The following is a 26,170-nucleotide window of genomic DNA, read 5'->3' as shown; positions in this document are numbered from 1 at the left end:
CCCCGCCCCTGCCTTCTTCCTCCCCCCCCCCCGCCTTCTTCCTCCCCCCCCCGCCCCCGCCTTCTTACTCCCCCCCCGCCCCCGCCTTCTTACTCCCCCCCCGCCCCCGCCTTCTTCCTCTCCCCCTGCCTTCTTCCTCCACCCCCCCCTGCCTTTTTCCTCCCCCCAGCCTTCTTCCTCCCCCCAGCCTTCTTCCTCCCCCCCGCCTTCTTCCTCACCCCCCGCCTTCTTCCTCACCCCCCGCCTTCTTCCTCCGCCCCCCGCGCCTTCTTCCTCCGCCCCCCCGCCTTCTTGCTCCGCCCCCGCCTTCTTGCTCCGCCCCCGCCTTCTTCCTCGTCACCGCCTTCTTCCTCGTCACCGCCTTCTTCCTCGCCCCCGCCTTCTTCCTCGCCCCCGCCTTCTTCCTCCCCCCATCCCCCTTTCTTCCTCCCCGCCCTTCTTCCTCCCCGCCCTTCTTTCCCCCGCCCTTCTTTCCCCCCGCCCTTCTTCCCCCCCTTCGTCCCCACCTCTTCTTCCCCCCGCTTCTTCCCCCCCGCCCGCCCGCCCATTCATCATCCCCGCACCCGCCTTCTTGCTCCCCCCCGCCCCTGCCTTCTTCCTCCCGCCCCCCGCCTTCTTCCTCCCACCCCCGCCCCCGCCTTCTTCCTCCCAACCCTGCCCCCGCCTTCTTCCTCCCCCCCGGCCCCGCCTTCTTGCTCCCCCCCCGCCCCCGCCTTCTTGCTCCCCCCCCAGCCTTCTTCCTCCCCCCCGCCTTCTTCCTCCCCCCCCGCCTTCTTCCTCCCCCCCTGCCTTTTTCCTCCCCCCCCTGCCTTTTTCCTCCCCTCCCTGCCTTTTTCCTCCCCCCCTGCCTTTTTCCTCCCCCCCCCAGCCTTCTTCCTCCCCCCCCGCCTTCTTCCTCCCCCCCCGCCTTCTTCCTCCCCCCCCGCCTTCTTCCTCCCCCCCCCCGCCTTCTTCCTCCCCCCCCCCGCCTTCTTCCTCCCCCCCGCCCTCTTGCTCCGCCCCCGCCCTCCCCCCCGGCCTTCTTCCTTCCCCCCCCGCCCCACCTTCTTCCTCCCCCCGCCCCCGCCGCCTTCCTCCCCCCCCTCCCTCCCCCCCCACCTTCTTCCTCCCCCCCCTCCCTCCCCCCCCACCTTCTTCCTCCCCCACCGCCCCCGCCTTCTTCCTCCCCCCCCGCCCCCGCCTTCTTCCTCCCCCCCGCACCCGACTTCTTCCTCGCTCCCCCCCGTCTTCTTTCTCCGTCCCCCGCATTCTTCCTCCGCCCCCCCGCCTTCTTGCTCCGCCCCCCCGCCTTCTTCCTCCGCCCCCCCGCCTTCTTCCTCGCCCCCGCCTTCTTCCTCGCCCCCGCCTTCTTCCTCCCCCCATCCCCCTTTCTTCCTCCCCCCCGCCCTTCTTTCCCCCCGCCCTTCTTTCCCCCCGCCCTTCTTTCCCCCCGCCCTTCTTTCCCCCCGCCCTTCTTTCCCCCCGTTCGTCCCCACCTCTTCTTTCCCCCCCTTCTTCCCCCCCGCCCTTCTTTCCCCCCGTTCGTCCCCACCTCTTCTTTCCCCCCCTTCTTCCCCCCCTTCTTTCCCCCAGCCCGACCATTCATCATCCCCCCTCCCCCCCATCCTTCCTCTCCACCCGCCCCCACCTTCTTCCTCCCCCCCGCCCCCACCTTCTTCCTCCCCCCCTGCACCCCCATTCTTCCTCCCCCCCGTCCCGCCTTCTTCCTCCTCCCCGCCCCCGCCTTCTTCCCCCCCGCCCCGCCGCCTTCCTCCCCCCCGCCCCGCCTTCATCCTCCCCCCCCGTCCCGCCTTCTGCCTCCTCCCCGCCCCCGCCTTCTTCCTCCCTCCCGCCCCCGCCGCCTTCCTCCCCCCCCACCCCCGCCTTCTTGCTCCCCCCCGCCCCCGCCTTCTTGCTCCCCCCCCCGCCCCCGCCTTCTTGCTCCCCCCCCCGCCCCCGCCTTCTTGCTCCCCCCCACTGCCTTCTTCCTCCCCCCCCCTGCCTTTTTCCTCCCTCCCTGCCTTTTTCCTCCCTCCCTGCCTTTTTCCTCCCCCATTGCCTTCTTCCTCCCCCCCGCCTTCTTCCTCCCCCCCGCCTTCTTCCTCCCCCCCGCCTTCTTCCTCCCCCCCGCCTTCTTCCTCCGCCCCCCCGCCTTCTTCCCCCCCCGCCTTCTTCCTCCCCCCCGCCTTCTTCCTCACCCCCCCGCCTTCTTCCTCCCCCCTGCCTTCTTCCTCCCCCCCGCCTTCTTCCTCCCCCCCCGCCCTCTTCCTCCCCCCGCCCTCTTCCTCCGCCCCCGCCCTCGCCCCCGCCTTCTTCCTCCCCCCCCGCCCCCGCCTTCTTTCTCCCCCCCCGCCCCCGCCTTCTTACTCCCCCCCCGCCCCCCCCCTTCTTTCTCACCGCCCTTCTTTCCCCCCGCCCTCCTTTCCCCCCGCCCTCCTTTCCCCCCGCCCTCCTTCCCCCCGCCCTCCTTTCCCCCCGCCCTCCTTTCCCCCCGCCCTCCTTTCCCCCCGCCCTTCTTTCCCCCCGCCCTTCTTTCCCCCCGCCCTTCTTTCCCCCCGCCCTTCTTTCCCCCCACCCTTCTTCCTCCCCTTCGTCCCCACCTCTTCTTCCCCCCCCTTCTTCCCCCCCGCCCGCCCATTCATCATCCCCCCTCCCCCCCATCCTTCCTCTCCCCCCGCCCCCACCTTCTTCCTCCCCCGCGCCCCCACCTTCTTCCTCCCCCCCTGCACCCCCATTCTTCCTCCCCCCCCGCCCCGCCTTCTTCCTCCTCCCCACCCCCGCCTTTTTCCTCCCCCCCCCGCCCCCGCCGCCTTCCTCCCCCCCCCGCCCCGCCTTCTTCCTCCCCCATGCCCCCGCCTTCTTCCTCCCCCCCCGCCCACGCCTTCTTCCTCCCCCGCCCACGCCTTCTTCCTCCCCCGCCCACGTCTTCTTCCTCCCCCGCCCCCGCCTTCTTCCTCCCCCGCCCCCGCCTTCTTCCTCCCCCCCGCCTTCTTCCTCCCCCCCGCCTTCTTCCTCCCCCCCGCTTTCTTCCTCCCCCCCCGCCTTCTTCCTCCCCCCCGCCTTATTCCTCCCACCCCCGCCCCCGCCTTCTTCCTCCCCCCCCACCCCCGCCTTCTTCCTCTCCCACGACCCCGCCATCTTCCTCCACCCCCGCCCTCGTCCTCCACCCCCGCCCTCGTCCTCCACCCCCGCCCTCTTCCTCCCCCCCACGCCCCACCTTCTTCCTCCCCCTCCACCCCCTCCTTCTTCTTCCCCAGCCTTCCTCCTCCCCCCGCCGCCCCGCCTTCTTCCTCGCTCCCCCGCCTTCTTCCTCGCTCCCCGCCTTCTTCCTCCCCCCCCGCTCTTCCTCCCCCTCGCCCTCTTCCTCCGCCCCCGCCCTCCCCCCCCCCGCCTTCTTCCTCCCCACCCGCCCCCGCCTTCTTCCTCCCCCCCCGCCCCCGCCTTCTTCCTCCCCCCCGCCCCCGCCTTCTTCCTCCGCCCACGCCCCCGCCTTCTTTCTCCTCCCCGCACACGCCTTCTTGCTTCCCCCCCCCTCCCTCACCTTCTTCCTCCCACCCCCGCCGCCGCCTCCGCCTTCTTCCTCCCCCCCCCGCCTCCGCCTTTTTCCTCCCCCCCGCCTCCGCCTTTTTCCTCCCCCCCGCCTCCGCCTTTTTCCTCCCCCCCGCCCCTGCCTTCTTCCTCCCCCTCCACCCCCTCCTTCTTCTTCCCCAGCCTTCCTCCTCCCCCTGCCGCCCCGCCTTCTTCCTCGCCCCCCCGCCTTTTACCTCGCTCCCCGCCTTCTTCCTCCCCCCCACGCCCCACCTTCTTCCTCCCCCTCCACCCCCTCCTCCTTCTTCCCCAGCCTTCCTCCTCCCCCCGCCGCCCCGCCTTCTTCCTCGCCCCCCCGCCTTCTTCCTCGCCCCCCCGCCTTCTTCCTCGCTCCCCGCCTTCTTCCTCCCCCCCGCCCTCTTCCTCCCCCCCCCGCCTCCGCCTTTTTCCTCCCCCCCGCCTCCGCCTTTTTCCTCCCCCCCGCCCCTGCCTTCTTCCTCCCCCTCCACCCCCTCCTTCTTCTTCCCCAGCCTTCCTCCTCCCCCTGCCGCCCCGCCTTCTTCCTCGCCCCCCCGCCTTTTACCTCGCTCCCCGCCTTCTTCCTCCCCCCCACGCCCCACCTTCTTCCTCCCCCTCCACCCCCTCCTCCTTCTTCCCCAGCCTTCCTCCTCCCCCCGCCGCCCCACCTTCTTCCTCGCCCCTCCGCCTTTTTCCTCCCCCCCGCCCCCGCCTTCTTCCTCCCCCCCGCCCCCGCCTTCTTCCTCCGCCCACGCCCCCGCCTTCTTTCTCCTCCCCGCACACGCCTTCTTGCTCCCCCCCCTCCCTCACCTTCTTCCTCCCACCCCCGCCCCCGCCTCCGTCTTCTTCCTCCCCCCCCGCCTCCGCCTTTTTCCTCCCCCCCCGCCTCCGCCTTTTTCCTCCCCCCCGCCTCCGCCTTTTTCCTCCCCCCCGCCCCTGCCTTGTCCTCCCCCCAGCCCCTGCCTTCTTCCCCCCCCCGCCCCCGCCTTCTTCCTCCCCCCCCCGCCCCCGCCTACTTCCTCCCCCCCCCGCCCCCGCCTTTTTCCTCCCCCCCGCCCCCGCCTTCTTCCTCCCCCCCGCCCCCGCCTTCTTCCTCCCCCCCGCCCCCGCCTTCTTCCTCCCCCCCGCCCCCGCCTTCTTCCTCCCCCCCCGCCCCCGCCTTCTTCCTCCCCCCCCGCCCCCGCCTTCTTCCTCCCCCCCCGCCCCCGCCTTCTTCCTCCCCCCCCGCCCCCGCCTTCTTCCTCCCCCCCCGCCCCCGCCTTCTTCCTCCCCCCCCCGCCCCCGCCTTCTTCCTCCCCCCCCCGCCCCCGCCTTCTTCCTCCCCCCCCCGCCCCCGCCTTCTTCCTCCCCCCGCCCCCGCCTTCTTCCTCCCCCCGCCCCCGCCTTCTTCCTCCCCCCGCCCCCGCCTTCATCCTCCCGCCCCCGCCCCCGCCTTCTTCCTCCCCCCCCGCCCCCGCCTTCTTCCTCCCCCCCCGCCCCCGCCTTCTTCCTCCCCCCCCGCCCCCGCCTTCTTCCTCCCCCCCCGCCCCCGCCTTCTTCCTCCCCCCCCGCCCCCGCCTTCTTCCTCCCCCCCCGCCCCCGCCTTCTTCCTCCCCCCGCCCCCGCCTTCTTCCTCCCCCCGCCCCCGCCTTCTTCCTCCCCCCGCCCCCGCCTTCATCCTCCCCCCGCCCCCGCCTTCATCCTCCCCCCGCCCCCGCCTTCTTCCTCCCCCCCCGCCCCCGCCTTCTTCCTCCCACCCCCCGCCCCCGCCGCCTTCCTCCCCCCCCGCCCCCGCCTTCTTCCTCCCCCCCGCCCCCGCCTTCTTCCTCCCCCCCCCGCCCCCGCCTTCTTCCTCCCCCCCCCGCCCCCGCCTTCTTCCTCCCCCCCCCCGCCCCCGCCTTCTTCCTCCACCCGCCGCCCCCGCCTTCTTCCTCCCCCCGCCGCCCCCGCCTTCTTCCTCCCCCCCGCCCCGCCTACTTCCTCCCCCCCCGCCCCACCTACTTCCTCCCCCCCCCCGCCCCCGCCTTCTTCCTCCCCCCCCGCCCCCGCCTTCTTCCTCCCCCCGCCGCCCCCGCCTTCTTCCTCCCCCCGCCGCCCCCGCCTTCTTCCTCCCCCCGCCGCAACCGCCTTCTTCCTCCCCCCGCCGCCCCCGCCTTCTTCCTCCCCCCGCCGCCCCCGCCTTCTTCCTCCCCCCGCCCCCGCCTTCTTCCTCCCCCCGCCCCCGCCTTCTTCCTCCCCCCGCCCCCGTCTTCTACCCCCCCCGCCTTCTACCCCCCGCCCCCGTCTTCTACCCCCCCGCCCCCGTCGTCTACCCCCCCCGCCCCCGTCGTCTACCCCCCCCGCCCCCGTCGTCTACCCCCCCCGCCCCCGTCTTCTACCCCCCCCGCTCCCGTCTTCTACCCCCCCCGCTCCCGTCTTCTACACCCCCCGCTCCCGTCTTCTACACCCCCCGCTCCCGTCTTCTACACCCCCCGCCCCCGTCTTCTACACCCCCCGCCCCCGCCTTCTTCCTCCCCCCCCGCCCCCGCCTTCTTCCTCCCCCCCCGCCCCCGCCTTCTTCCTCCCCCCCCCGCCCCCGCCTTCTTCCTCCCCCCCCGCCCCCGCCTTCTTCCTCCCCCCCCCCGCCCCCGCCTTCTTCCTCCCCCCCCCGCCCCCGCCTTCTTCCTCCCCCCCCCCGCCCCCGCCTTCTTCCTCCCCCCCCCCGCCCCCGCCTTCTTCCTCCCCCCCCGCCCCCGCCTTCTTCCTCCCCCCCCCAGCCCCCGCCTTTTTCCTCCCCCCCCGCCCCCGCCCCCGCCTTCTTCCTCCCCCCCCGCCCCCGCCTTCTTCCTCCCCCCCCGCCCCCGCCCCCGCCTTCTTCCTCCTCCCCCCGCCCCCGCCTTCTTCCTCCTCCCCCCGCCCCCGCCTTCTTCCTCCTCCCCCCGCCCCCGCCTTCTTCCTCCTCCCCCCGCCCCCGCCTTCTTCCTCCTCCCCCCGCCCCCGCCTTCTTCCTCCCGCCCCCGCCTTCTTCCTCCCCCCCCGCCCCCGCCTTCTTCCTCCCCCCCCGCCCCCGCCTTCTTCCTCCCCCCCCGCCCCCGCCTTCTTCCTCCCCCCCCCGCCCCCGCCTTCTTCCTCCCCCCCCGCCCCCGCCTTCTTCCTCCCCCCCGCCCCCGCCTTCTTCCTCCCCCCCGCCCCCGCCTTCTTCCTCCCCCCCCCGCCCCCGCCTTATTCCTCCCCCCCCCGCCTCCGCCTTATTCCTCCCCCCCCGCCCCCGCCTTATTCCTCCCCCCCCGCCCCCGCCTTATTCCTCCCCCCCCCGCCCCCGCCTTATTCCTCCCCCCCCCGCCCCCGCCTTATTCCTCCCCCCCCCGCCCCCGCCTTATTCCTCCCCCCCGCCCCCGCCTTCTTCCTCCCCCCCCGCCCCCGCCTTCTTCCTCCCCCCCCGCCCCCGCCTTCTTCCTCCCCCCCCCGCCCCCGCCCCCGCCTTCTTCCTCCCCCGCCTTCTTCCTCCCCTCCCGCCCCCGCCTTCTTCCTCCCACCCCCACCCCTGCCTTCTTCCTCCCCCAGCTAACACAGTGCCAGAGAAACAATGCATATTTTGGGAGTGAGAGGTTGAAGTGCTTTCTGCCCTTTATGATCTCAGTATCCACGGAATGGTACCTGGCAAAAATGAAAGGTTTCAGTATCATTTGTAATCATTTTTCTTCCAAGCAATTATGTGTTCTCCGAAAAATATTTTTTGTGTTTGGTTGGGATAGCATCGTAATTGAGAAAAGGGAGAATGGTGAAGAAAAGCAACAAAGTCACTGTAACCATCCCAAAACCTGTTGATCAATAAGTTGGTTTCACATGAATATTTATGTCTGTTGTGGGTATTGTGCGATCTAAACAGAATACAGTGATCTAGATATGCAGGATATGACCTACATTCTACTTACTGCATTGACTATGGCTTCATTGTTCCTGATAAATCATAATCCACAGCCCCTCCTTATATATTCTCTGAAGCAAACCTGAATGTTGGTTTCTGTCTTGCTCTCGTGCAGGTCTTTTTCAGCTGAATTTTTTAAAATCTGTATTGAAAGGCTGATATTTTTTAATACAATATTGGTGCAAATCTGTGGTGTTTATTTAGCAGCGTTTACCTGCAATTGTCTGTCGTCCATTGGAGTCTCCTTGCATTTCAGGCGCAACCTGACACCAATGGTTTGCCCTGCAAGTAGGAATGCCCTTCATGCCTTTTTGCCTTGTTTTCACTTCCCTAATGATGCAGCGTCTGTTCTATTCAAACTTGGACCTCTCTCGCTGTTAAAAGTATTTAGCATTATTGATATTCAAACGACAAAATGAGCTTTTGATAATGTTTTCTTTTTGAAGGAAATGTCTTCGCTTTTCTTATAGAAAGATTTTGGAATTTTGAATCGGCTTTTTGTGCCATTCCTTCTGAGGTCAGTGTGTACAGTGCCCTTTGACTCTTCAAATTCTGAATATGTAAACAGTGCTGAAGTTTTAACATTACTACTGAAATGACAAGTATTCTCCGAACGTGACAGTGTTATCTTGATACAAGCCATTACTATTTGCCTCTCTACACTATCAATTATAATAGGCAGCGAAGTAGGTTGTTATTTGAATGATTGGCTCTTTACAGTACTAGACAAAGACCATCTTCTCATTCATGGGCACAGCACCCACCTCGCACTGTCCTTACCATTACATAGAACTAGGGCGGCGCAGTGGTTAGCACCGCAGCCTCACAGCTCCAGCGACCCGGGTTCAGTTCTGGGTACTGCCTGTGCGGAGTTTGCAAGTTCTCCCTGTGTCTGCATGGGTTTCCGCCGGGTGCTCCGGTTTCCTCCCACCTCCAAAGACTTGCAGGTTGATAGGTAAATTGGCCATTGTAAATTGCCCCTTGTGTAGCTAGGTGGTCGGAGAATGGTGGGGATGTGGTAGAGAATATGGGATTAGTGTAGGATTAGTATAAATGGGTGGTTCTTGGTCGGCACAGACTCGGTGGGCGGAAGTGCTGTATCTCTAAATAAATAAAATAAATAAATAAATCTTCTTTGGCCTCCTTATCTCGAAATAAATACACAAAGCTATATGTATGACATGCACACCATGTGGTCTACAACTGTCATTAACCAGTGCACCCAGTCACTACCTAAGCAGCTGAACTGGAGGGATAACTGGAACAAAACATTAGTTTTATCTTGACATATTGAGTTGTCTGTGATGATGAAGCTCTGTGGGTGCCTTCCCTTCTATGGGCATGTCCTATTTGCTAGTTGTCAGTAAGTGGCAATGCCTTAATTCATCGGCTATGTCTTTGCTGGTGGCTGGCTAGTCTGAAAGTTAGGTCAGTTTCTCTTTCTTATTCTGTTGTATATTTATTCAGCCAGCAGCCCCTGCTATTTAGAATGGAAGACACACTGCAGGCCCACGATCTAGTGCCCTAATCCCATCCACCATGGCGCTAGGCTAGGAATACTTAGCAAGGGAGGAAATTGGGAAATTATATATTCTTCCTTGATCCTTGTGTTGCTGGCTTTGCAGAGAGTTGCCTGGCCTCCGAACCCAGGACAATTTATCCTTTTCTGTTTGATGGCCTGGGGTGGCTTTTAGATTCCTTGGAACTGTTTCTCCAAATATTTGACTTCAGTTTCGAATCGTGTGGGAAGAAGGGCCCAGCAGGACGACTCAGATTTGTTTTGCGTTTCTTTAACTTGATGCTGCAACTAAGCGGTTTCAAACAATAAAATGCAGGTTTTGTGTTTGTGGTATAGATATTATGAAAAACTGTTTGCTAAAGTGAGAGATATGGAGCCCCATTCAGATTGTGCCATGTTGCACATAGGTGACCCAATGCCAGTTTTTTTAAATGTAATTTACGGCATCCCACGATGTGTTTATAAACAATCGAATAAAGTTTGCCACACCACTTTTCCATGATGATGATTCCCCTTTATTTCCAACTACTGTGTATCAAAAAAAGAAACAAGTCTTTTACTATTCAGCCATTTCTGCTTGTTCTCTGTTAAATATTTCTCATGTTAGGTATTACTGTAACCTGCATTTTAAATTCAGATTGTGGCTGAATGTTGATCTGAAACAATGGGGTTGTACTCAACTAGAAGGGGTGTTTTTAAAGGGTATAGTGACCAGATCACTACCGTTTCTAAACTTAAACCTCAGCTGCAATTATCTCTGTATCTCTCAGTTTGTTTCATTTTTAAACAAAACGATTAGTCAAAATAAAGCCATTTTACCCACTGTATAACTGGTCAGAGATTTATTAATTCCCAAAAGGTGAAACTTTTGGGAGGACTGTATTTGCATTGCTTGTGTATACCTCATTATTCTAGTTATGATTGGCCTGTTGTAAAAGTACTTAGCATTCAAGTGAGATGGCAGAGTGAATTGGGCTCCTGCCTGCATCAGACTGAATGCAGGCTATTTCTTGGAGGAAATACTGCAGCCTTCTGGACTGCGTCTGTTTCTCGAGGGAGAGGCTGCTGAAGTCCCACCCACCAGCGAGAAGGAGGAGGAGGAGGAGGAGGGGTGGGGGTGGGGGGGTGGTGGTTGAATGAAAGACAAGACAAGCCCTAAACACCATGTCACTCTGTGAAGGAGATAGCAGCAACAAGGCTGGAAGGCTGGTGGAAACACAGAAAGCTTAAGAGGAAGCCGGGACTGCAGAGATTTTAAGCCTGCTGTATTATCTTCCTCATCCTTCAAAGTAATTTGAGTTGCTGTGGGCACTTATCAACTGACATTTTGGCAATCACTTTTATCAATAGCAAGGATTGTATACCCTTTTTATGAAGGAAGGACAAGCTCCGACAGAACTGAATCCAAAGGAAAAATCTTTCAGCTGTATTTAAACTGGCAAGCAGCAGAAGGCAGAGAAGTCCCGAAAGCCTCATCAGTCATTGACACTGTCAGGAATAGTGGTTTAAGAGGAAGAAGGGCCTGGGGCACTACACGCTGTCAGCGAGTTCCCTGCATTGGAGATAAAGATTCCATCTACATGGGCAAACGTTTGGAACAGCAGCCAATGTACCCTCAGTACACTTACTATTACCCTCATTACCTCCACACAAAGGTATTGTACTCAAGCAATCTATCTCTGTGTTTTTTCAGTATTATATACATATTTTATAAATTATTGAATGATGAATGATAAGTCACCTACTGAGTATCGTGAATGATCTTTTTTTTACCTCTCTTGAACGAAGTGTCCTATAGGCAGAACTATTAGTCTAAATAGGTACTTGAAAGAGAAAGGTCTGTTGTTATAGATTTGCCTTGTTTATAGGATTAACAGTTTTTGAATGATGCTAATTGAAGCCTTTTATTGCTCCCTTTATGAAAAGAAAGATTTCACTTGCTTTGATTTTAAAATAAATTGTTTGCCTTTCTATTGAACTATTCCAAGCACTGCCGGTTGATTCCTTGGATGACATGTCATTTACCTGTTAGTTGAGCTGCCGGGAAGGCCTGCACATTTTTCTTCTTTTTTTTTGCTACAAATTTGACCGCAGCTGGTGACACTTTGATTTGATTTATAATTTTAATGCATTTACTTCCCTGTTGCCAGTGGCAACTCTTTTAGACAGTACATATTACATTGTGCTTTTGGAAAGTCTGTCTGGCTTCGCTCATTGTACAATCCAGCTGGTTTTATTTCCCTTACTATTATACAGCATTTTACAAGGTTTTTTCCCCTTCAAGGTCGATTTCCAGAGAATGTGATCTCTGCAAGCGTTCAGCTTACATACACCCTGTTGGCTGCTTTGGGCTGGTGCTGGCTGCTTCAGTGCCTGCAGTCTTGTGTTGTTAAAGCCTGGATAAAATATAGCAGGAAAATGCGCGCTGTTTCAATCCTCCTGATAATTGTTTCTTTAAGAAAAATCCCTGTTTTCTGTTTTTAAAATGTCTGAGAGCAGAGCAAAAAAATCCCATGCGCCACAGTCCACAAAGTAAGCAAGAGCGCATGTTAACAGAGTAGAAGGAAAACATCTGGTTTTTATTAACTGGAAAGCTAGTCATCAGCTCCTGGGCCATTTTAATAATACCAGCTGAGGTCCTAGTTCAACTACAATTGTAGCAGGGCTTGGCCTGGATCTGGGATCCTTTCCCAGCTCTCTTCACAGGGATAGGGAGACTCTTACTTTAGTAGTTTAAACACAGACTGCTTTCAAATATACGAATCCTGCAATATCTGACTGGCAGTAGAAAATAAGTTGCATTTTGTCATTGTTTCACCATTTTTGGCGATTAATGACTTCGATATGTGTGATGCTCATTTTAATCTACTGGCCATCAGCTTCTGACTCCTAGACATTTTTTGGTAGGCATGGTTTTGTTACTTGAACAGTAAAATCTGCCCTTATAGGCAGTGGTAATGCCTTGATTAGATTCCCTAGCCTAATTAAAGGAGCTTTTTTTTGTATATTACTCCAGTCATTGTAAGTAAATATATAGTGTTTTTTCTTCAGCTCTTTTTGATTGAATGCTACTGACAGGCTAAAAACCTGAGAGAGCAGTTGTGCAGCACAGTTTAGACAGCATGGTTTAAATTGTAAGTAAGCCGGCTTTTAGAGGTCAAGAATGATTTGCAATGAAGAAATTGAGAATCTCCTTATACTTGTATTACAGGCACACATCAGAAAATACACCAAATGTGGACAAGTGTTACATTTATTTGCACATGAACCCCAGAGTTCTGCAGTAGATTATTTTTGAAGAATGGGTGTTCAATTGTATGCATACATTTGAAAACTATGATTTAATACTTGAAATATTATTTTGAACAATATTATGTATTTTTGAAAACATAAAATTGATATTAAAATGAGTACCTAATATTAAATAACTGGTGCAATGTAATGTTCATTGAACAGGCTGTTGTAAATTTTAAATATCTATAAAGTATGTTTCCACATGTAGGACAGTTACACTATCCATGACTGTTTTTAAAAATAATTTTATAATGTTGGTTTGAAAGAGAGTAGAGTTACAAATTCCTCCTGCCCGTCCCCTGGGTTTTACAGTAACGCTGGTCTTGCATGCTGCATTTCTGGACTGTGGTGTTCCAGTTCTGTGATTTAGCTTGTGTACTGTAGCAAAGCAAAACCAATGATATCTATTGATTCAAAATGGAATGTGTGTTCTCTACAAGTGCGCTGCTTTCTGATTTGATGTCCACTGATTTGTTGTGGCCTGACGTTGGCATGTTGAAGCTAATGTCAGTTGGCAACACTGTTATTGTTGCTCTGAGAAGTACCCATTTAGTATTAGCCGGCGATTCTAGTAGGACAGTAGGTTCGGCCATTTTGCAACATGTATAAATTGAACCAGTCGCAGAACAGTTGTGCCATGGACTGGTAACAGTCAAACAAATTAAGGAGAGTTTAGTGTTTTGTTCTGGAACTATGTTGATTCCCATAAAGCAGTGGGGCGCTTTATTTTTCAATTTGAGCATGTTACTTCAGGGGTAAAAAAATCAGTCTGATGCTGCCTTGCAACTCTGTGACCTTTATTAATCTAGTGGTCTTGTTTATTGATAGCCTGTAATAAAGCCAATGTCACAACACTCTCTTTTTAATATAGGCCAACATGCAAACTAATTCCACAGTGAGATCGCCATTCTAAAGTAGTCAGGGTTCCTGGCTCCTGATTTGGTCTTTTAGCAAAATATTCCAACACATTCTTGCAGAGCATTAACCAGCTTCCTGTGTACTCTCCTGAGTACTGTTTTGGAAAATCTAAGTACGGCCTAAAAAGGTATGGAAGCATTGCAATTATGGTGCAGTTCTGCTAAATAAATAAGTGCAGTCTGCTTCATAGCTAGTTATTTCAGGTCAATTTATACTGGAAAACATCACTGCTGCAAGCTGGCTTGTTCGCACGAGCTGAGGAGCGTGACCTAGGCCAACTGTCATGGGTGGGGGGGTGGTGGCAGTGATTGGTGAAGATGGTTTGCTGTACAAATTTTAGGCTTGTGTTAATTGGGAACCCCAATTTGCAAGATTTAAAATTATTTAATAAATAGAGATCAGACAGATTATCTGGGAGAAATTTAGGAACTTGTGATCCTGATTTTGATAAGTTCACATGTCAGATTTTGAAGTGCATTTAAAAGCAGAAAGAAACATACAAATGTTGAAAACCAGAAATAAAAGCAGAAAATGCCAGAAGTTTGTCCTAAACATGAGTACTAAAGGTCTACACCTGAAACAATAACCTGTCTAGTGATACTGACAGATGTGTAGCCTATTTGTAGAATTTTCTATTTTTATTGAAGACCAGGTACGCTATCTGATCACGAATTTAGACCATGTTGAACATTTTAAGCTGTTCCAAAGTCAGAACGAGAGCCTCTATACCATCAGCAAATTTGCTGGCCTATGGTAAGATGTTGGTGCAGTATCATTACCAGTGATGAATCACTGAATTATGCCTCTTTCTCCTAAATTTGAAACGTATGATTTCTTTGGTCTTGCTTATCTGACCTTTCTGTGTACTTTCCTCTGTCAATTTTACTTGTGTTGCCCACAGAAGCTGGGAGGCTGACATTGAAAAGTTAGTGAATCAAAACTGTATGTACTCAGAATAAAAAAAAACTTGTTGCACAGGTACACTGTCTAATATGAAGCTAATGCACAAAATAGTGTCAATGTGTGCGTGGCTATGATTTGATTTTATAACCTGTGCCACTTCTCCAGTGTCAAGTCACTGAGTGCTCCCTATTGTCTGCTCATTTTTCAGTCGTCTGATTACTTTTTACCACATTTGATGTATCCCCTGCTCCACCATCTGGACTCACAGAAGGATCTGTAGGTACAGGGATTCCAAATACCAGCCAACCTGACAAGGCTCCGTTGCCTTGTGTTATTCAGATTGTGTTTAGTGCTGAGTGTGGAGCAGGGTCAGATGGAGGGAGCAATTCATCAAGCAAGCGCAAATTTCAAATTGCCTTCTCTAACCATCTGCAGCCTGGAGTGCATCCAGGACTGGACAGGACACATAGATGCTCTCAACCTATATATTCAGTATCACCGTAAAGTATATGCACATTTTCTTCAGGACCGATGCTTTCAGATTCAAACAATTTACTGTCAACTGTAGGAAGATCATTTTTAAAATTAAAGCTTGAAAAAATGAAAAATCATAGTATATACAAACAGTACAATTAATTGTAAAATAAAAATACAAAGCCTTTTTATTGACATGATTTCCTGTTTTGAAGGGAGGATGGGATGGGTTGCTATGTTCTCCACTGTCATAGCAATGGTGTCTGGTTTTTTTTGTTTGATGAAAAATATACTGAGATGAGAAATTTTCTTACAATTCTATAAATAAAAGTGGATGAGGCTAATCTGGTTTGGAAGGTGTATAGCAACTTAAAAGACTGTAGATATTTGTTTCAAAAAATCATGTGACTATCATTCATTTACTACATGCAGAGGGGGGTCAGTTAGCTCAGTTGGCTAGATGACTGGTGTGTGATGCAACAAGACGCCAACAGCGCGGGTTCAATCCTCGTACCAGCTGTGGTAGTTCATGGAGGCCTGCCTCCTTGCCTTGCCCTGCCCCATGTTTCTGGAGTGGTAACCCTCAAGCTATTGTCAGGCAAGCCCCTCACCTGCCAAGAATAAGGAAAATTAATTTTGCCACATGAACATTGATTTTAAACTGCTGATGGTGAAGAAAGAACTTGCTTTAAAAAACAATTGGAGACTTTGGCTGGAGAGAGAATAGCATATCAACAGACAAGTACTGCAAAGGACAAAGGAGCTATTACTTGCTCCAATGTAATCCACAATGGACTTCTGATTACCAGATGTTGAAGCATTCCCGGTTACCTACGAAGACGTAGTGGGGCCAGTTTGGTCACATGACTGACTATTGGAGTTTTTTGAATTTGAGCTTCCAACAGAATTTTGAGCTGAGAAGGCTGTTAGCTGCTGAACTGAGAACACTTCTCTGCTCCCATCTTGTTCTCATCAGCTTCAGAAATCATTGAAGAAATATGAACCCCAAGAGAGAAAAGTCTCCTACAGTGAACAAGGTTTAAGAAGAATACTGGGCCCCAATGAAAAGTAAGAGCTGTCTACAATCAAGGACTCTACGGTGAGCTGGAAACACAGCAACAGTAACAAGAAACCTTTTAGAGACGGTAAAAGACCCCTAGACACCTTTCTCACCTGGTTGTAACACGATACATCACCAACTGTCTCTCTCAAATGGGAGAGATGCTTATGGTGCTTTGGGACAATGGCGGTGTTACGACTAGGTGAGAAAGAGGTCCAGGGTTCCCTTTCAGCAGTCACCTGAACATACTGTAACAGGGTTTAATTTTTAGCACACCGTGTTTTTAGCTTTCCCTTGGTGAATCCTTGTTCACTGCTTTCCAATTATAAGGCAAAGAAACCAGCACATACAGGCTTTCTTAGGTTTAAAGAAGAAAAGTTGAAATTTATTAAACTTACCAAACTCTAATTCGGTTAACGCCTACGGATACATGCCATGCCCCATGCTAGCATGTATGATATACACATGCAAATAGAGACAGAAAAGAGCAGAAGAAAAATAAAATGGAAAGGTTTGAGGCAATATCTGAATAAGGTAGTCAAGAACGCATTCGGCATGCTTGCCTTCGTCGGTCGGGGCATAGAGTATAAAAATTGGCAAGTCATGCTGCAGCTGTACAGAACCTTAGTTAGGCCACACTTGGAATATTGTGTACAATTCTGGTTGCCACACTACCAGAAGGATGTGGAGGCTTTGGAGAGGGTACAGAAGAGGTTTACCAGGATGTTGCCTGGTCTGGAGGGTATTGGCTATGAGGAGAGGTTGGATAAACTCGGATTGTTTTCACTGGGACAACGGAGGTGGAGGGGCAACCTGATAGAGGTTTACAAAGTTATGAGTGGCATGGACAGAGTGGATAGTCAGAAGCTTTTTCTCAGGGTGGAAAAGTCAGTTACTAGGGGACATAGGTTTAAGCTGCGAGGGGCAAAGTTTAGAGGGGATGTGCAAGGCAAGTTTTTTACACAGAGGGTGGTGAGTGCCTGGAACTTGCTGCTGGGGGAGGTGGTGGAAGCAGGTACGATAGCGACGTTTAAGAGGCATCTTGACAAATATATGAATAGGATGGGAATAGAGGGATACAGACCCCGGAAGTGCAGAAGGTTTTAGTTTAGACAGGCATCAAGATCGGCGCAGGCTTGGAGGGCCGAATGGCCTGTTCCTGTGCTGTACTGTTCTTTGTTCTTTAGTTGTTGTTATGATTCTTCGAGCCCACTGTAGAGTCCTTGATTGCAGGTAGATTTTGCTTTTCGTTGGGGCCCAGTATTCTTCTTAAACCTTGTTTTCTGTAGGAGACTTTTTCTCTCTTGGGATTCATGTGTCTTCAGTGGATTCAGAGGCTGGAGAAAAAGAGATGAGAGCAGACAGAAAAGAGATCTCCTCAGTCCAGGAGCAAACAGCTTTCTGCCCAAACTGTTTGTGCAAATTCAAAAAACTCAGGTTGCCCAACAGGTTAGTCATGTGACTGGCTGGTTTGACCATGTCTGTTTGTGTATTCGGCCATCTTAGCAGTCAACCTGGAATCCGAGCTCCCCCACCTTCAATGTCTGGTGATCAGAAGTCCATTGTAGGTTGAATGTCAGGGAATGGCGGCTTTGTCCTTCTAAACCCTGTCTGTTAATATGCAAATGTCTTTTCCAGCCACGGCTGATCTGTTCAACAAGTTCTCTGCTCACTCCAGTAACAGTTTAAAATCAGTGTTCATGACAAAATTAATGTGCCTTATTCTTGGCGGGTGGGGGCCTAGCATGACAGACATGCAGGAGAATCTTGAGGAACAATGTTTTATTCTATGTTTTTGCAGGTTTTCTTTCTTCATACGTAAAAACTACCTCCCTGCTTTTTCTAACTTACTGATAAAATTGATTTTAGAAAGTGCCTTCCCTCCTGACACATGAATGGGAGCTGCTTTTTAGTTGGTTTGTAGATATGTGAGGTTTTGTAGATCTTTAATATTGATTTAAAAGGAAAATAAGATGAGTGGGCGGCACAGTGGTTAGCACCGCAGCCTCACAGCTCCAGGGACCCGGGTTCGATTCTGGGTACTGCCTGTGTGGAGTTTGCAAGTTCTCCCTGCGACCGTGTGGGTTTTCGCCGGGTGCTCCGGTTCCCTCCCACCGCCAAAGACTTGCAGATGATAGGTAAATTGGCCATTGTAAATTGCCCCTAGTGTAGATAGGTGGTAGGGAATATGGGATTACTGTCGGGTTAGTATAAATGGGTGGTTCTTGATCGGCACAGACTCGGTGGGCCGAAGGGCCTGTTTCAGTGCTGTATCTATAAATAAATAGGCATTCAACATACCAAGATCTTGATAATCTCCACAGAGTTATAAAATGCAAGGCCTGTATTGGAAGACAATGTCAGTGTGAATTTTAAATTTGCATTGTACAGTATGTGTTCTTTCACAAAATAACTTTATTCTGAGATTTCAATGCTTTGACTCTTGTGGGAATTTTTATAATCACACTATGTCCTTTGGACAGAATGGTAGAACAATCTTGAGTGGAGAGGGACAGAGATATCTTCCAACATCCTCTGTGATTTGTGGCCTCAGGCGAATGCTTCTGAATCCATCAGGGACTGTACTTAGAATCACTGATAACAAAGTTGTAAGAAACTTATCCACAACTATGACAAATAAGTTTGATTGTCAGGTGGCCTTGGGACCAATGGAGAAGCTTAAAGGAGTTGCCATTAAGAAATTTCAATGGCCGGGATTTCATCCGGGTGACACCAGCGAAAACATCGGCGAGAGCCCCGCGTCACCTCCTCTGGGGAAGGCCCACCGCATTATGTGCCAATTAGGCACTTAAGCGGACAGCAGGCCTTTCCCGGGATCAAAGACCCCTGCAACGGAAGTCCCGCCTGCTGAGAGCTGCCGCTGATCAGCAGGCAGCTCTTTTATGGAGCAGCACCACTGCGGAGGTGGTGGTTGCTGCTGGTACTGGACTCTCAAGTAGCTATGGATTGCTGAGAGACCTAGGCCACTGGTGAGTCAGGGTGGGAGGGGGCTGTAGTGGGGTCGGCAGCAAGGGTAGGGGGTGGCTTTCAGTGGGCTCCCCTTTCTCGATGCTTGGTCCCTCAATCAGGCATTAGATGCCTTTTATCAAGGGACCCCCCCCCCCCCCCCCCCCCCCAACCTGGAGCCGGCAAGCATCCCGCACGCTTCCTGTGCAGCAACAGGCCCATCCAACACTGGGCTAATACCAGCGGAGGTGGGATGAGGCCCTTAATTGGGTGTTAATTGCCCACTTAAATGCTTCAATTGGAGGTGGGGCAGGAAGGCCGTTCACAGGCCATCCCACCCCGGAATTGATGGGTTGGAGGCGAGAAGGTGGCGGGATCCCCCTCTGCTGCCATCCTGCCTGATTAAATGCTCTCCTCACCTCCAAACCTGCCAAGGGGGAGAGCATAAAATTCCCCCAAATGTGTGTAAAAACCACAAGATGTGGAGGTATTTAAACTTTCCTCCTGTCAGACTACCTGCAGCTAAACTTGCATGCTTTAAGTCAATATACTGGGTAATACCTGGCCTAACAGCAACAACAATATAACATCCCAAGGTGCTTCACAGAAGCATTATCAGAAAAATCTTGACACTCAGGCCTGTAAGGGGATATTGGGGCTGGTGACCAAAAGTTTGGTCAAAGAGGTTGGTTTTAAGGACCATCTTAAAGGATGAGTGAGGAAATTCTACAGTTGGAGCCTTGGCAGCTGAAGGCACCTTCGCCAATGGTTTAAGTGATTAAAATTATGAATGCTTGAGAGACCAGAATTGGAGGAGCACAGATATTTCGGAGGGTTGTAGGGCTGGAGGAGATTACAGAGATAGGGAAGGATTTGAAAACAAGGATGTGAATTTTAAAGTTAAAGAATTGCTTAACTGGAAGCCAGTGCAGGTCAGCAAGCATGGGAGCGATGGATGAACAGGACTTTGTGTGAGTTAGGACACAGGCTGCAGACTAGAGGGTAGAATGTGGGAGGCCAGCAGGAGTGCATTGCTCTGGTCAGGTCTAGAGGTAACAAAGGTGTGGATGAGAATTTCAGCAGTAATTGAACTGAGGCAGGGGCAGAGTTGGGCGATGCTATGGAGACATAAATAGGCAGCATTAGTGATGGTGTGGATATGTGGTCGGAAGCTCATCTCAGGTCAAATATGACACCAAGGTTGCGAATAGTTCTCCAGGGATAGGGATGGAGTCGTTTGTTAGGGAACTAAGTTTATGGTGGGGACCAAAGACAATGGCTTCAGCTCCCAACATTTAGTTGGAAGAAATTTCTGTTCATCCAGTACCGGATGTCAGACAAGCAGTCTGATAATTCAGAGACAGTGGACGGGTTGAGAGAGATGGTGATGAGTTAGATCTGGGTGTCGTCAGCGTACATGTGGAAACTGACACTGTGTTTTCAGATGTTGTCGCTGAGGGGCAGTCTGTAATGAGAAACTAGATTTAGATAAAATAACTAAGGTGATGAGACTGCCTTTGGAGCCCTATAGCAAGCTATGCTGATCAGAAGGTTTCCAGATTAAATTTGATATCAATCAGAGTGACATATATTGGGAACGGATTATCCAAATGGACCCATCAGAAGCTAAAACCTCACTGTGCCAGTCTAAGTTTAGAGATGTTCTCCATTGTTCAGTGGTGAGGAGGCCTTCATTATGACAGATGAATGGAGTTATACTGTAAATAGAAGATGCAATGATAAATTGCTGAATCTGGAACTGATCCCAGACCTAAAAGCAATAATAACATGGAGTGGGGGTGGTAATCAATGCTGGGTAAAATGTTATCCTATTTTGATGCTTCAGAAATGTGTCTAAGTAGGAGATTGACCAGGAAGTAGTTTTTAAACATATAATTTGTTTAAATAAAATAAGATTATACAAGGTGAGGATGTCTCTTTCAGAATGATACTTGAGGATTAAGCCATTGTTGAGCCTTGTCTTCAAGTATACCTTTTAAACTAGACAGATTTCCAGCTCTGGTATTAGATCCAATGGATTGCTAGGAGGTCTTGGGTAAGATTATAGTGGTGAATCCTGAAATAAGTAAACTTAAATTGTTGGTGTAGAAAGCTACTTCTCTTCATGATGGTGCTTGTCAAACCAATAACTGGGTAGAATCTTTATGGTTGTTAGAAAGTATTGGATGAAGCTCAGTAAGCATGATGCAGTTCAATAGCGTTCACACTTCACTGCTGTTCTTGTAGTGAACCAAAATTTATGTGGCTTTTTTGCAGTCTGTGTGACTACATTTATTTTGATGCACTTAGCTATGTTCTGTCGATATCACAGGGTAAACTTTACAACAAGGGTGATAATCTGACTGAGTGGATTGTCCACCTATTATAGAATCCACCAAACAATGCAGTGGAAATCAGACGGGTTCTATAATGGATGATCCACTCTGCCAGATTACCACCTATATGACCAAAACAAAATTCGATCCCGACATCTATTCTATTAATCATGTCACTGGCATTCATATCATCATAGATATTCCCTTGTAAATCAAGAGATATTCTTCTATTATTTTTAGCACAAACATCCCCAAAGATCATTGAAAAAAGCAGCTAAGAGAACAAACCTCGCTCACTGAGGTGCTTTTCTCTCTGATTAACTAGAACATGAAACAGTCCGGTAAACGCATCAGTGGGACTGAGGAGAAAAGTGAACTATTGCATGGGTTAGCATGGCAAGATATGGTTTGTTGGCATTAGAATGGCTTGCACAGCCATTTTATTGAAGTGTAAAATTTCAATTTATTTTTCATTAAAGTACTTTTGAGAAAATAAAAAAAAGGAAATGTAAAGAAACAACTACTGCCACTGCACTGAACCCTGCCATTTTGGATGGTCATTATCCTCAAGAAGATTGCAGCAGCAAATTCCTGTCCCATGTAGGTTGGCAACATGTGGTGAGGGAACCGTGCAATAGGTTTATCACCTGAAGTTTCACTGCACCAGATCTTGAAAATCAGGAAAGGCAGGCTAGATGAGTGGAGAGTGCATCTTGAACATATTTGTGAAGTCAAATGTACAGATATATTTCTTAAGTAAAGATGCCCTAAATAAAATGACTCAGCACATTGGTGGTCTAGTGCATTGTTTTGCAGTGTTGACATAGATATTAGCTCTCTGCTTATGAATCCAGACAACTGATTTCCCAATCTGAGCTATGCTGTTGGTCAGAGGCAGAAGAGCTGTTGAGGAACAGTTAGAAGATGGCCACTGATGCACAGCTTTATCATTAAGAATGACCTGAGAACCGGTTGCTTGACTGTCGTCTAAAGTGAAGGGAAGAAATAACGTAAATAAAAATGAGATAAAGTGGAATTGCATTAATAGAATACCTCACCATGGCCCTCTGAAACATCACAAAATACTATGCATACAATTAATTACTTTGAAGCGCAGTAACTGTTATGTAGGCAAATACAGCTGCCATTTTAAGCTGTTAGTTGGTTTTGGTTGAGGGAGGAATGTTGGTAGGACATCTAGTTAATCAATGGATAATAAACAAGAAGTGAAATTTATTTATTTTTATTTATTTAGCGATATAGCACTGAAACAGGCTCTTCGGCCCACCGAGTCTGTGCCGACCAAAAACCACCCATTTATACTAACCCTACAGTAATCCCATATTCCCTACCACCTACCTACACTAGGGGCAATTTTACTATGGCCAATTTACCTATCACCTGCAAGTCTTTGGCAGTGGGAGGAAACCGGAGCACCCGGCGAAAACCCACACGGTCGCAGGGAGAACTTGCAAACTCCACACAGGCAGTACCCAGAATTGAACCCAGGTCCCTGGAGCTGTGAGGCTGCGGTGCTAACCACTGATACCATACTGAGGTCAAACAAAAATTTAATATGGAACAAGTTAGATCTTTTAGAAGTGAAATGTGTGATATTGCATTGCACCTGTGATCCAAAATGTTACAAAGGGAAAAACATGAACACTTACTATTGTGTCTTTATCGTGCCTATAAACATAAGATATTCTACCTGTCTCTCACAGTCCATTTTCTGCTTTGGACTAGCTAATTAAGTCGTGACATAAGAGCAGACATTTTGTGCTTAATGTCCCCTTCTGTGATCCCATTAGGTACTGCTCAAAAAAGATTTGGTCCCATTACATTTTTGGTTATACAGCAGCTCTAAGGAATAAACTTTGCTAATGGAGAAGTGAATTGTGAGGAACTATTTATCATAATTAGGTTCTAAACTCTGCTACAGATGGCGGTCCAAGGATTAGATAATCCATTTATTTCTCCAGCCGTTGATTTATTGAATAGAATATCATTGAGTAGTAGGAAACATTATTCCTGCCATTTAGTTTTGAACTTGCCTACAGCAGTGAACACAAGCAATGCCATATGGTTATAAAGACCAAAATGTGCTGAGACTTGTTAAAAACTCTGTGAGTCTATGCCACTGTGTTCATCCAACTTCCAAACAGCAAACATACAGGAAATCAGTCTGTTAGCACAACTAAAAGGCTAGGCGCTGTGGCATTACCCCAAGATAAAGAAAAACAAATCTGACATTCCCGTAAACAGAGAAGCACATCCTTGCAGATTCCAGGAACACACAGGGATCTCCATTACTCAGTAAAGCAGTTGGGTCGGTAGCAATTTGCACCTTTACTGTCAGATTGAACAAACCTCAGTATGATTTGTGTGGGCTTCACTAATGCCCTCAAGACACAGGACCTTTCATGTGCTTCCCTTCCGCTCCTCCCCTATTTTTTTCAGACCAGTTGCCCATTGGCTTGACGAAAATAAAATGACAGTGAGCAAACTTAGTTTTAAATTCCTTAGCTTTTTCTGGATCCCTTTTCTCCTTCAAGTATACATTGTTCCCCTATTTCTTCCTGGAGGGAGAGAGCTGCTATATTTAATCAAGACATGCACAAGTGACAGAGTGCTGTGTTTTAATGTAATTTACATCACCATGGGGGAAGATTTCCTCTGTGTGCTAGATGTGATGAAATGCTAAATACATTCATAAAGGGCAACTTCACAATTTTGCTGCACCTAATACATAACGAGCATCTCCCTTGCCCTATCCTCTGTAGCACTTGTTTGGCAAGCCTACTTTGGTTTACTTATAATTACTTTGACAGAAATAATTCCAATGTTTGTTGCTCAGATCACTGGTGTTTACAAACTGTGCTGACATAGATACTGTGCCACTAATTCCTGCCAGGGATTGTCAGCACAGTTTGTGAGACATTATGTTATGGCCCTGTTAAACTGTAGTTACTAGTTTGCTACCTGCTTATAATTATGAGCATTTTGCAATACTGTGGGCTCCACCTCAGTCTCTGGTTAGAAAGTGGAGCTCTGTGCATACAATACAGTTTCACTCAGTAGTCTACAAATGCCAGTAAAGATCTTGCAGTGAATTTCCGTGGGGTTTTCCTCGCTGGCTTGGCGGGTGAATCGCGGCTTTTTATTTTTATGGGGGCTGGTTTCAGAGGCACTTCTGCTGAAGATCCTGCAGGCGAGTGGGAGAGCTACCATGGAAAATCGCCCCCTCAATGTTTACAAAGGCCTAATTAGACAGCCTCACTGATACAAAGATTGCTATATATTGGGACTTTTAAAGTTCAAACTGTCTTCTGAAAATTGTTCAACATCATCATCGCAAGGACTGCAGTAGTTCAAGAAGATGGCCCACCACCGCCATCTCAGGACAGCCAGGGATGAGCAATAAATGCAGCATTTCCCATATCCCAAGACAAATAATAAGAATTCCATTCAAAATGACACTTACTTTAGTGTCGTTTTTTTACATACAAAATAGAGTTGGTCAGTCTATGGTTAAAGTTGGTGTGGAAGAGTCAGTGACTCGTTGAACAAACTCATTCAGTTACTAGGGAGGCCAGTCGTCCAACCCATTTAATCTTGGATAAAGACAGAAAATGCTGGAAACACTCAGCAGGTGAGGCAGCATCTGTGGAGAGAGAAACAGAGTTAACGTTTCAGGTTGATGACCTTTCACCAGAACTGATGAAAGATCACAGACCTGAAACGTCAACTCTTTTCTCTCTCCACTGATGCTGCCTGATCTGCTGAGTGTTTCCAGCATTTTCTGTTTTTATTTCAGATTTCTAACATCTGCAGTATTTTGCTTTTGTATTACCATTTAACCTTGAGTTGAATGGAGTCTTTGTGGAAGAAAGAAGCTTGATGTGGTTTCGATTTTACTCATTCCATGCTTTATGATTTTACACTTGCTGTTTTTTTTTGGTAGGTCAGACAAGAATATTACCAACTACCTACTCATGGGTGGAAATCACTATACTTAAATAATGCAGTCCACAGCTTACAGTTGACACAAATACCCTTTTGATGAAGAGGTGACAAAAAATGGCTTGTATGATATAAATGTGTTCTGCAGTGTTTTGGATTACATAGAACTTACAGCACAGAATTAGGCCATTTGGCTCATCTGGTCCATGCCTGTGTTTATGCTCCACACGAGCCGTCTCCCTTTTCTCTTCATCTCGCCCTCTTAACGTAACCATCTATCCTTTTTTCCCTCATGTGTTTATCTAGCTTCTCCTTAAATCTCCCTAACTGGATTGGCTGCGCCTGTGACATTACAGCCAAACAAAGTTCCCTTCCCCGCCATCCTACTTCAATGACTAAGTAAGTTTATCCATTGAGCAACTAAGCCATACAGACCAGAAAGGTCCAAGGCTTCATCGCCAGTGTGTGTTAAGTTCGTTGAGGTGATGGTAAGGTCACAAATAATGATCGCTTCAGTGATCAAAAATATTCAAAGGCTATGAGCTAAGGTTGTTCAAGTTGCCTCTGAATTCTCTTTGCTTACTTGAAATATCAACTGTGAAAACAATATTTGCATTCTTTATGATTTGCAAACCATCACACATCCATATCCTGCTCTAGGAAAGTTCAGAATTCCACATAATTAGAAAATACAGCTACTTGCAAATAATTTCAAAAATAGGACACCAACAATTATCATGTTCAAGGGGTGATTTTCCTGGATCTGGGCCCAGTCCCACTGGCTTCGCTGGGCACAGTGAATATGGGAAAATCAGGTGATTTTGAAAGGAAACCTTCTGATTTTCCTTCCATTTAAATTAATGGATGAAAAATCATGCAGGTTCCTTTTCAGTGATGCTGTGACCTGTCTGATTTTAACAATTTCACTAAACTCAAACAATGCCTGGACCCAGACCCAGGAAAATCTCTCCTTAAATCTCAAGCTGTTGTTACAGTCCTACATTTGTACGGATTGCTGTGTTGCAATTAACTCTCAAAGGGCATCACATGTTCTTTAAGAAAGCTATTTAGTTGTGGCACTGTCAAAGCCCTCAGTGATTTGGAATGTTTAAAATGGCATATTCTTACAATATACAATCATACTCCACTTATCTGTTCTTTAGCTTTTAGCTGTCCAGTTGATTAAGGCTTGGAGGATAGTTGTCATACTTTTGTAAGACAATAGGGGGAATTCTATGCAGTCCACCGCAGCAGATTTGGTGGTGTGCGGGATGATATAATTAGGCGGGAGCTGTTTTTTTGGATTCCCGACAGCAGGATATTTT

The 26,170-nt window shown here is 50.3% G+C and overlaps 1 protein-coding gene across 8 annotated transcripts in view; it reads left to right on the top strand.

The window, feature by feature from the left end:
* The window catches only part of LOC137384908 (RNA-binding motif, single-stranded-interacting protein 3), a 1,676,909-nt gene that overhangs the window by 846,800 nt on the left and 803,939 nt on the right, over nucleotides 1-26,170 (top strand). The window contains exon 1 of one of the 8 annotated variants that reach the window (XM_068059663.1): nucleotides 10,079-10,585. The exons of 6 other annotated variants lie outside the window; for them this stretch is intronic. In XM_068059663.1, coding sequence (XP_067915764.1) covers nucleotides 10,511-10,585 — 75 coding nt within the window. In that variant the 5' untranslated portion in view covers nucleotides 10,079-10,510. Of the gene's footprint in view, nucleotides 1-10,078; nucleotides 10,586-26,170 lie in introns of those variants that run through there. One more of the 8 variants, XM_068059655.1, reaches the window with a different exon arrangement.

This window comes from Heterodontus francisci, chromosome 2 (genome assembly GCF_036365525.1).
Source record: "Heterodontus francisci isolate sHetFra1 chromosome 2, sHetFra1.hap1, whole genome shotgun sequence".
NCBI classification, from domain to species: domain Eukaryota; kingdom Metazoa; phylum Chordata; class Chondrichthyes; order Heterodontiformes; family Heterodontidae; genus Heterodontus; species Heterodontus francisci.
The sequence above is the reverse complement of the archived record's forward strand: the minus strand, read 5'-3'. Positions and strand labels throughout refer to the sequence as shown.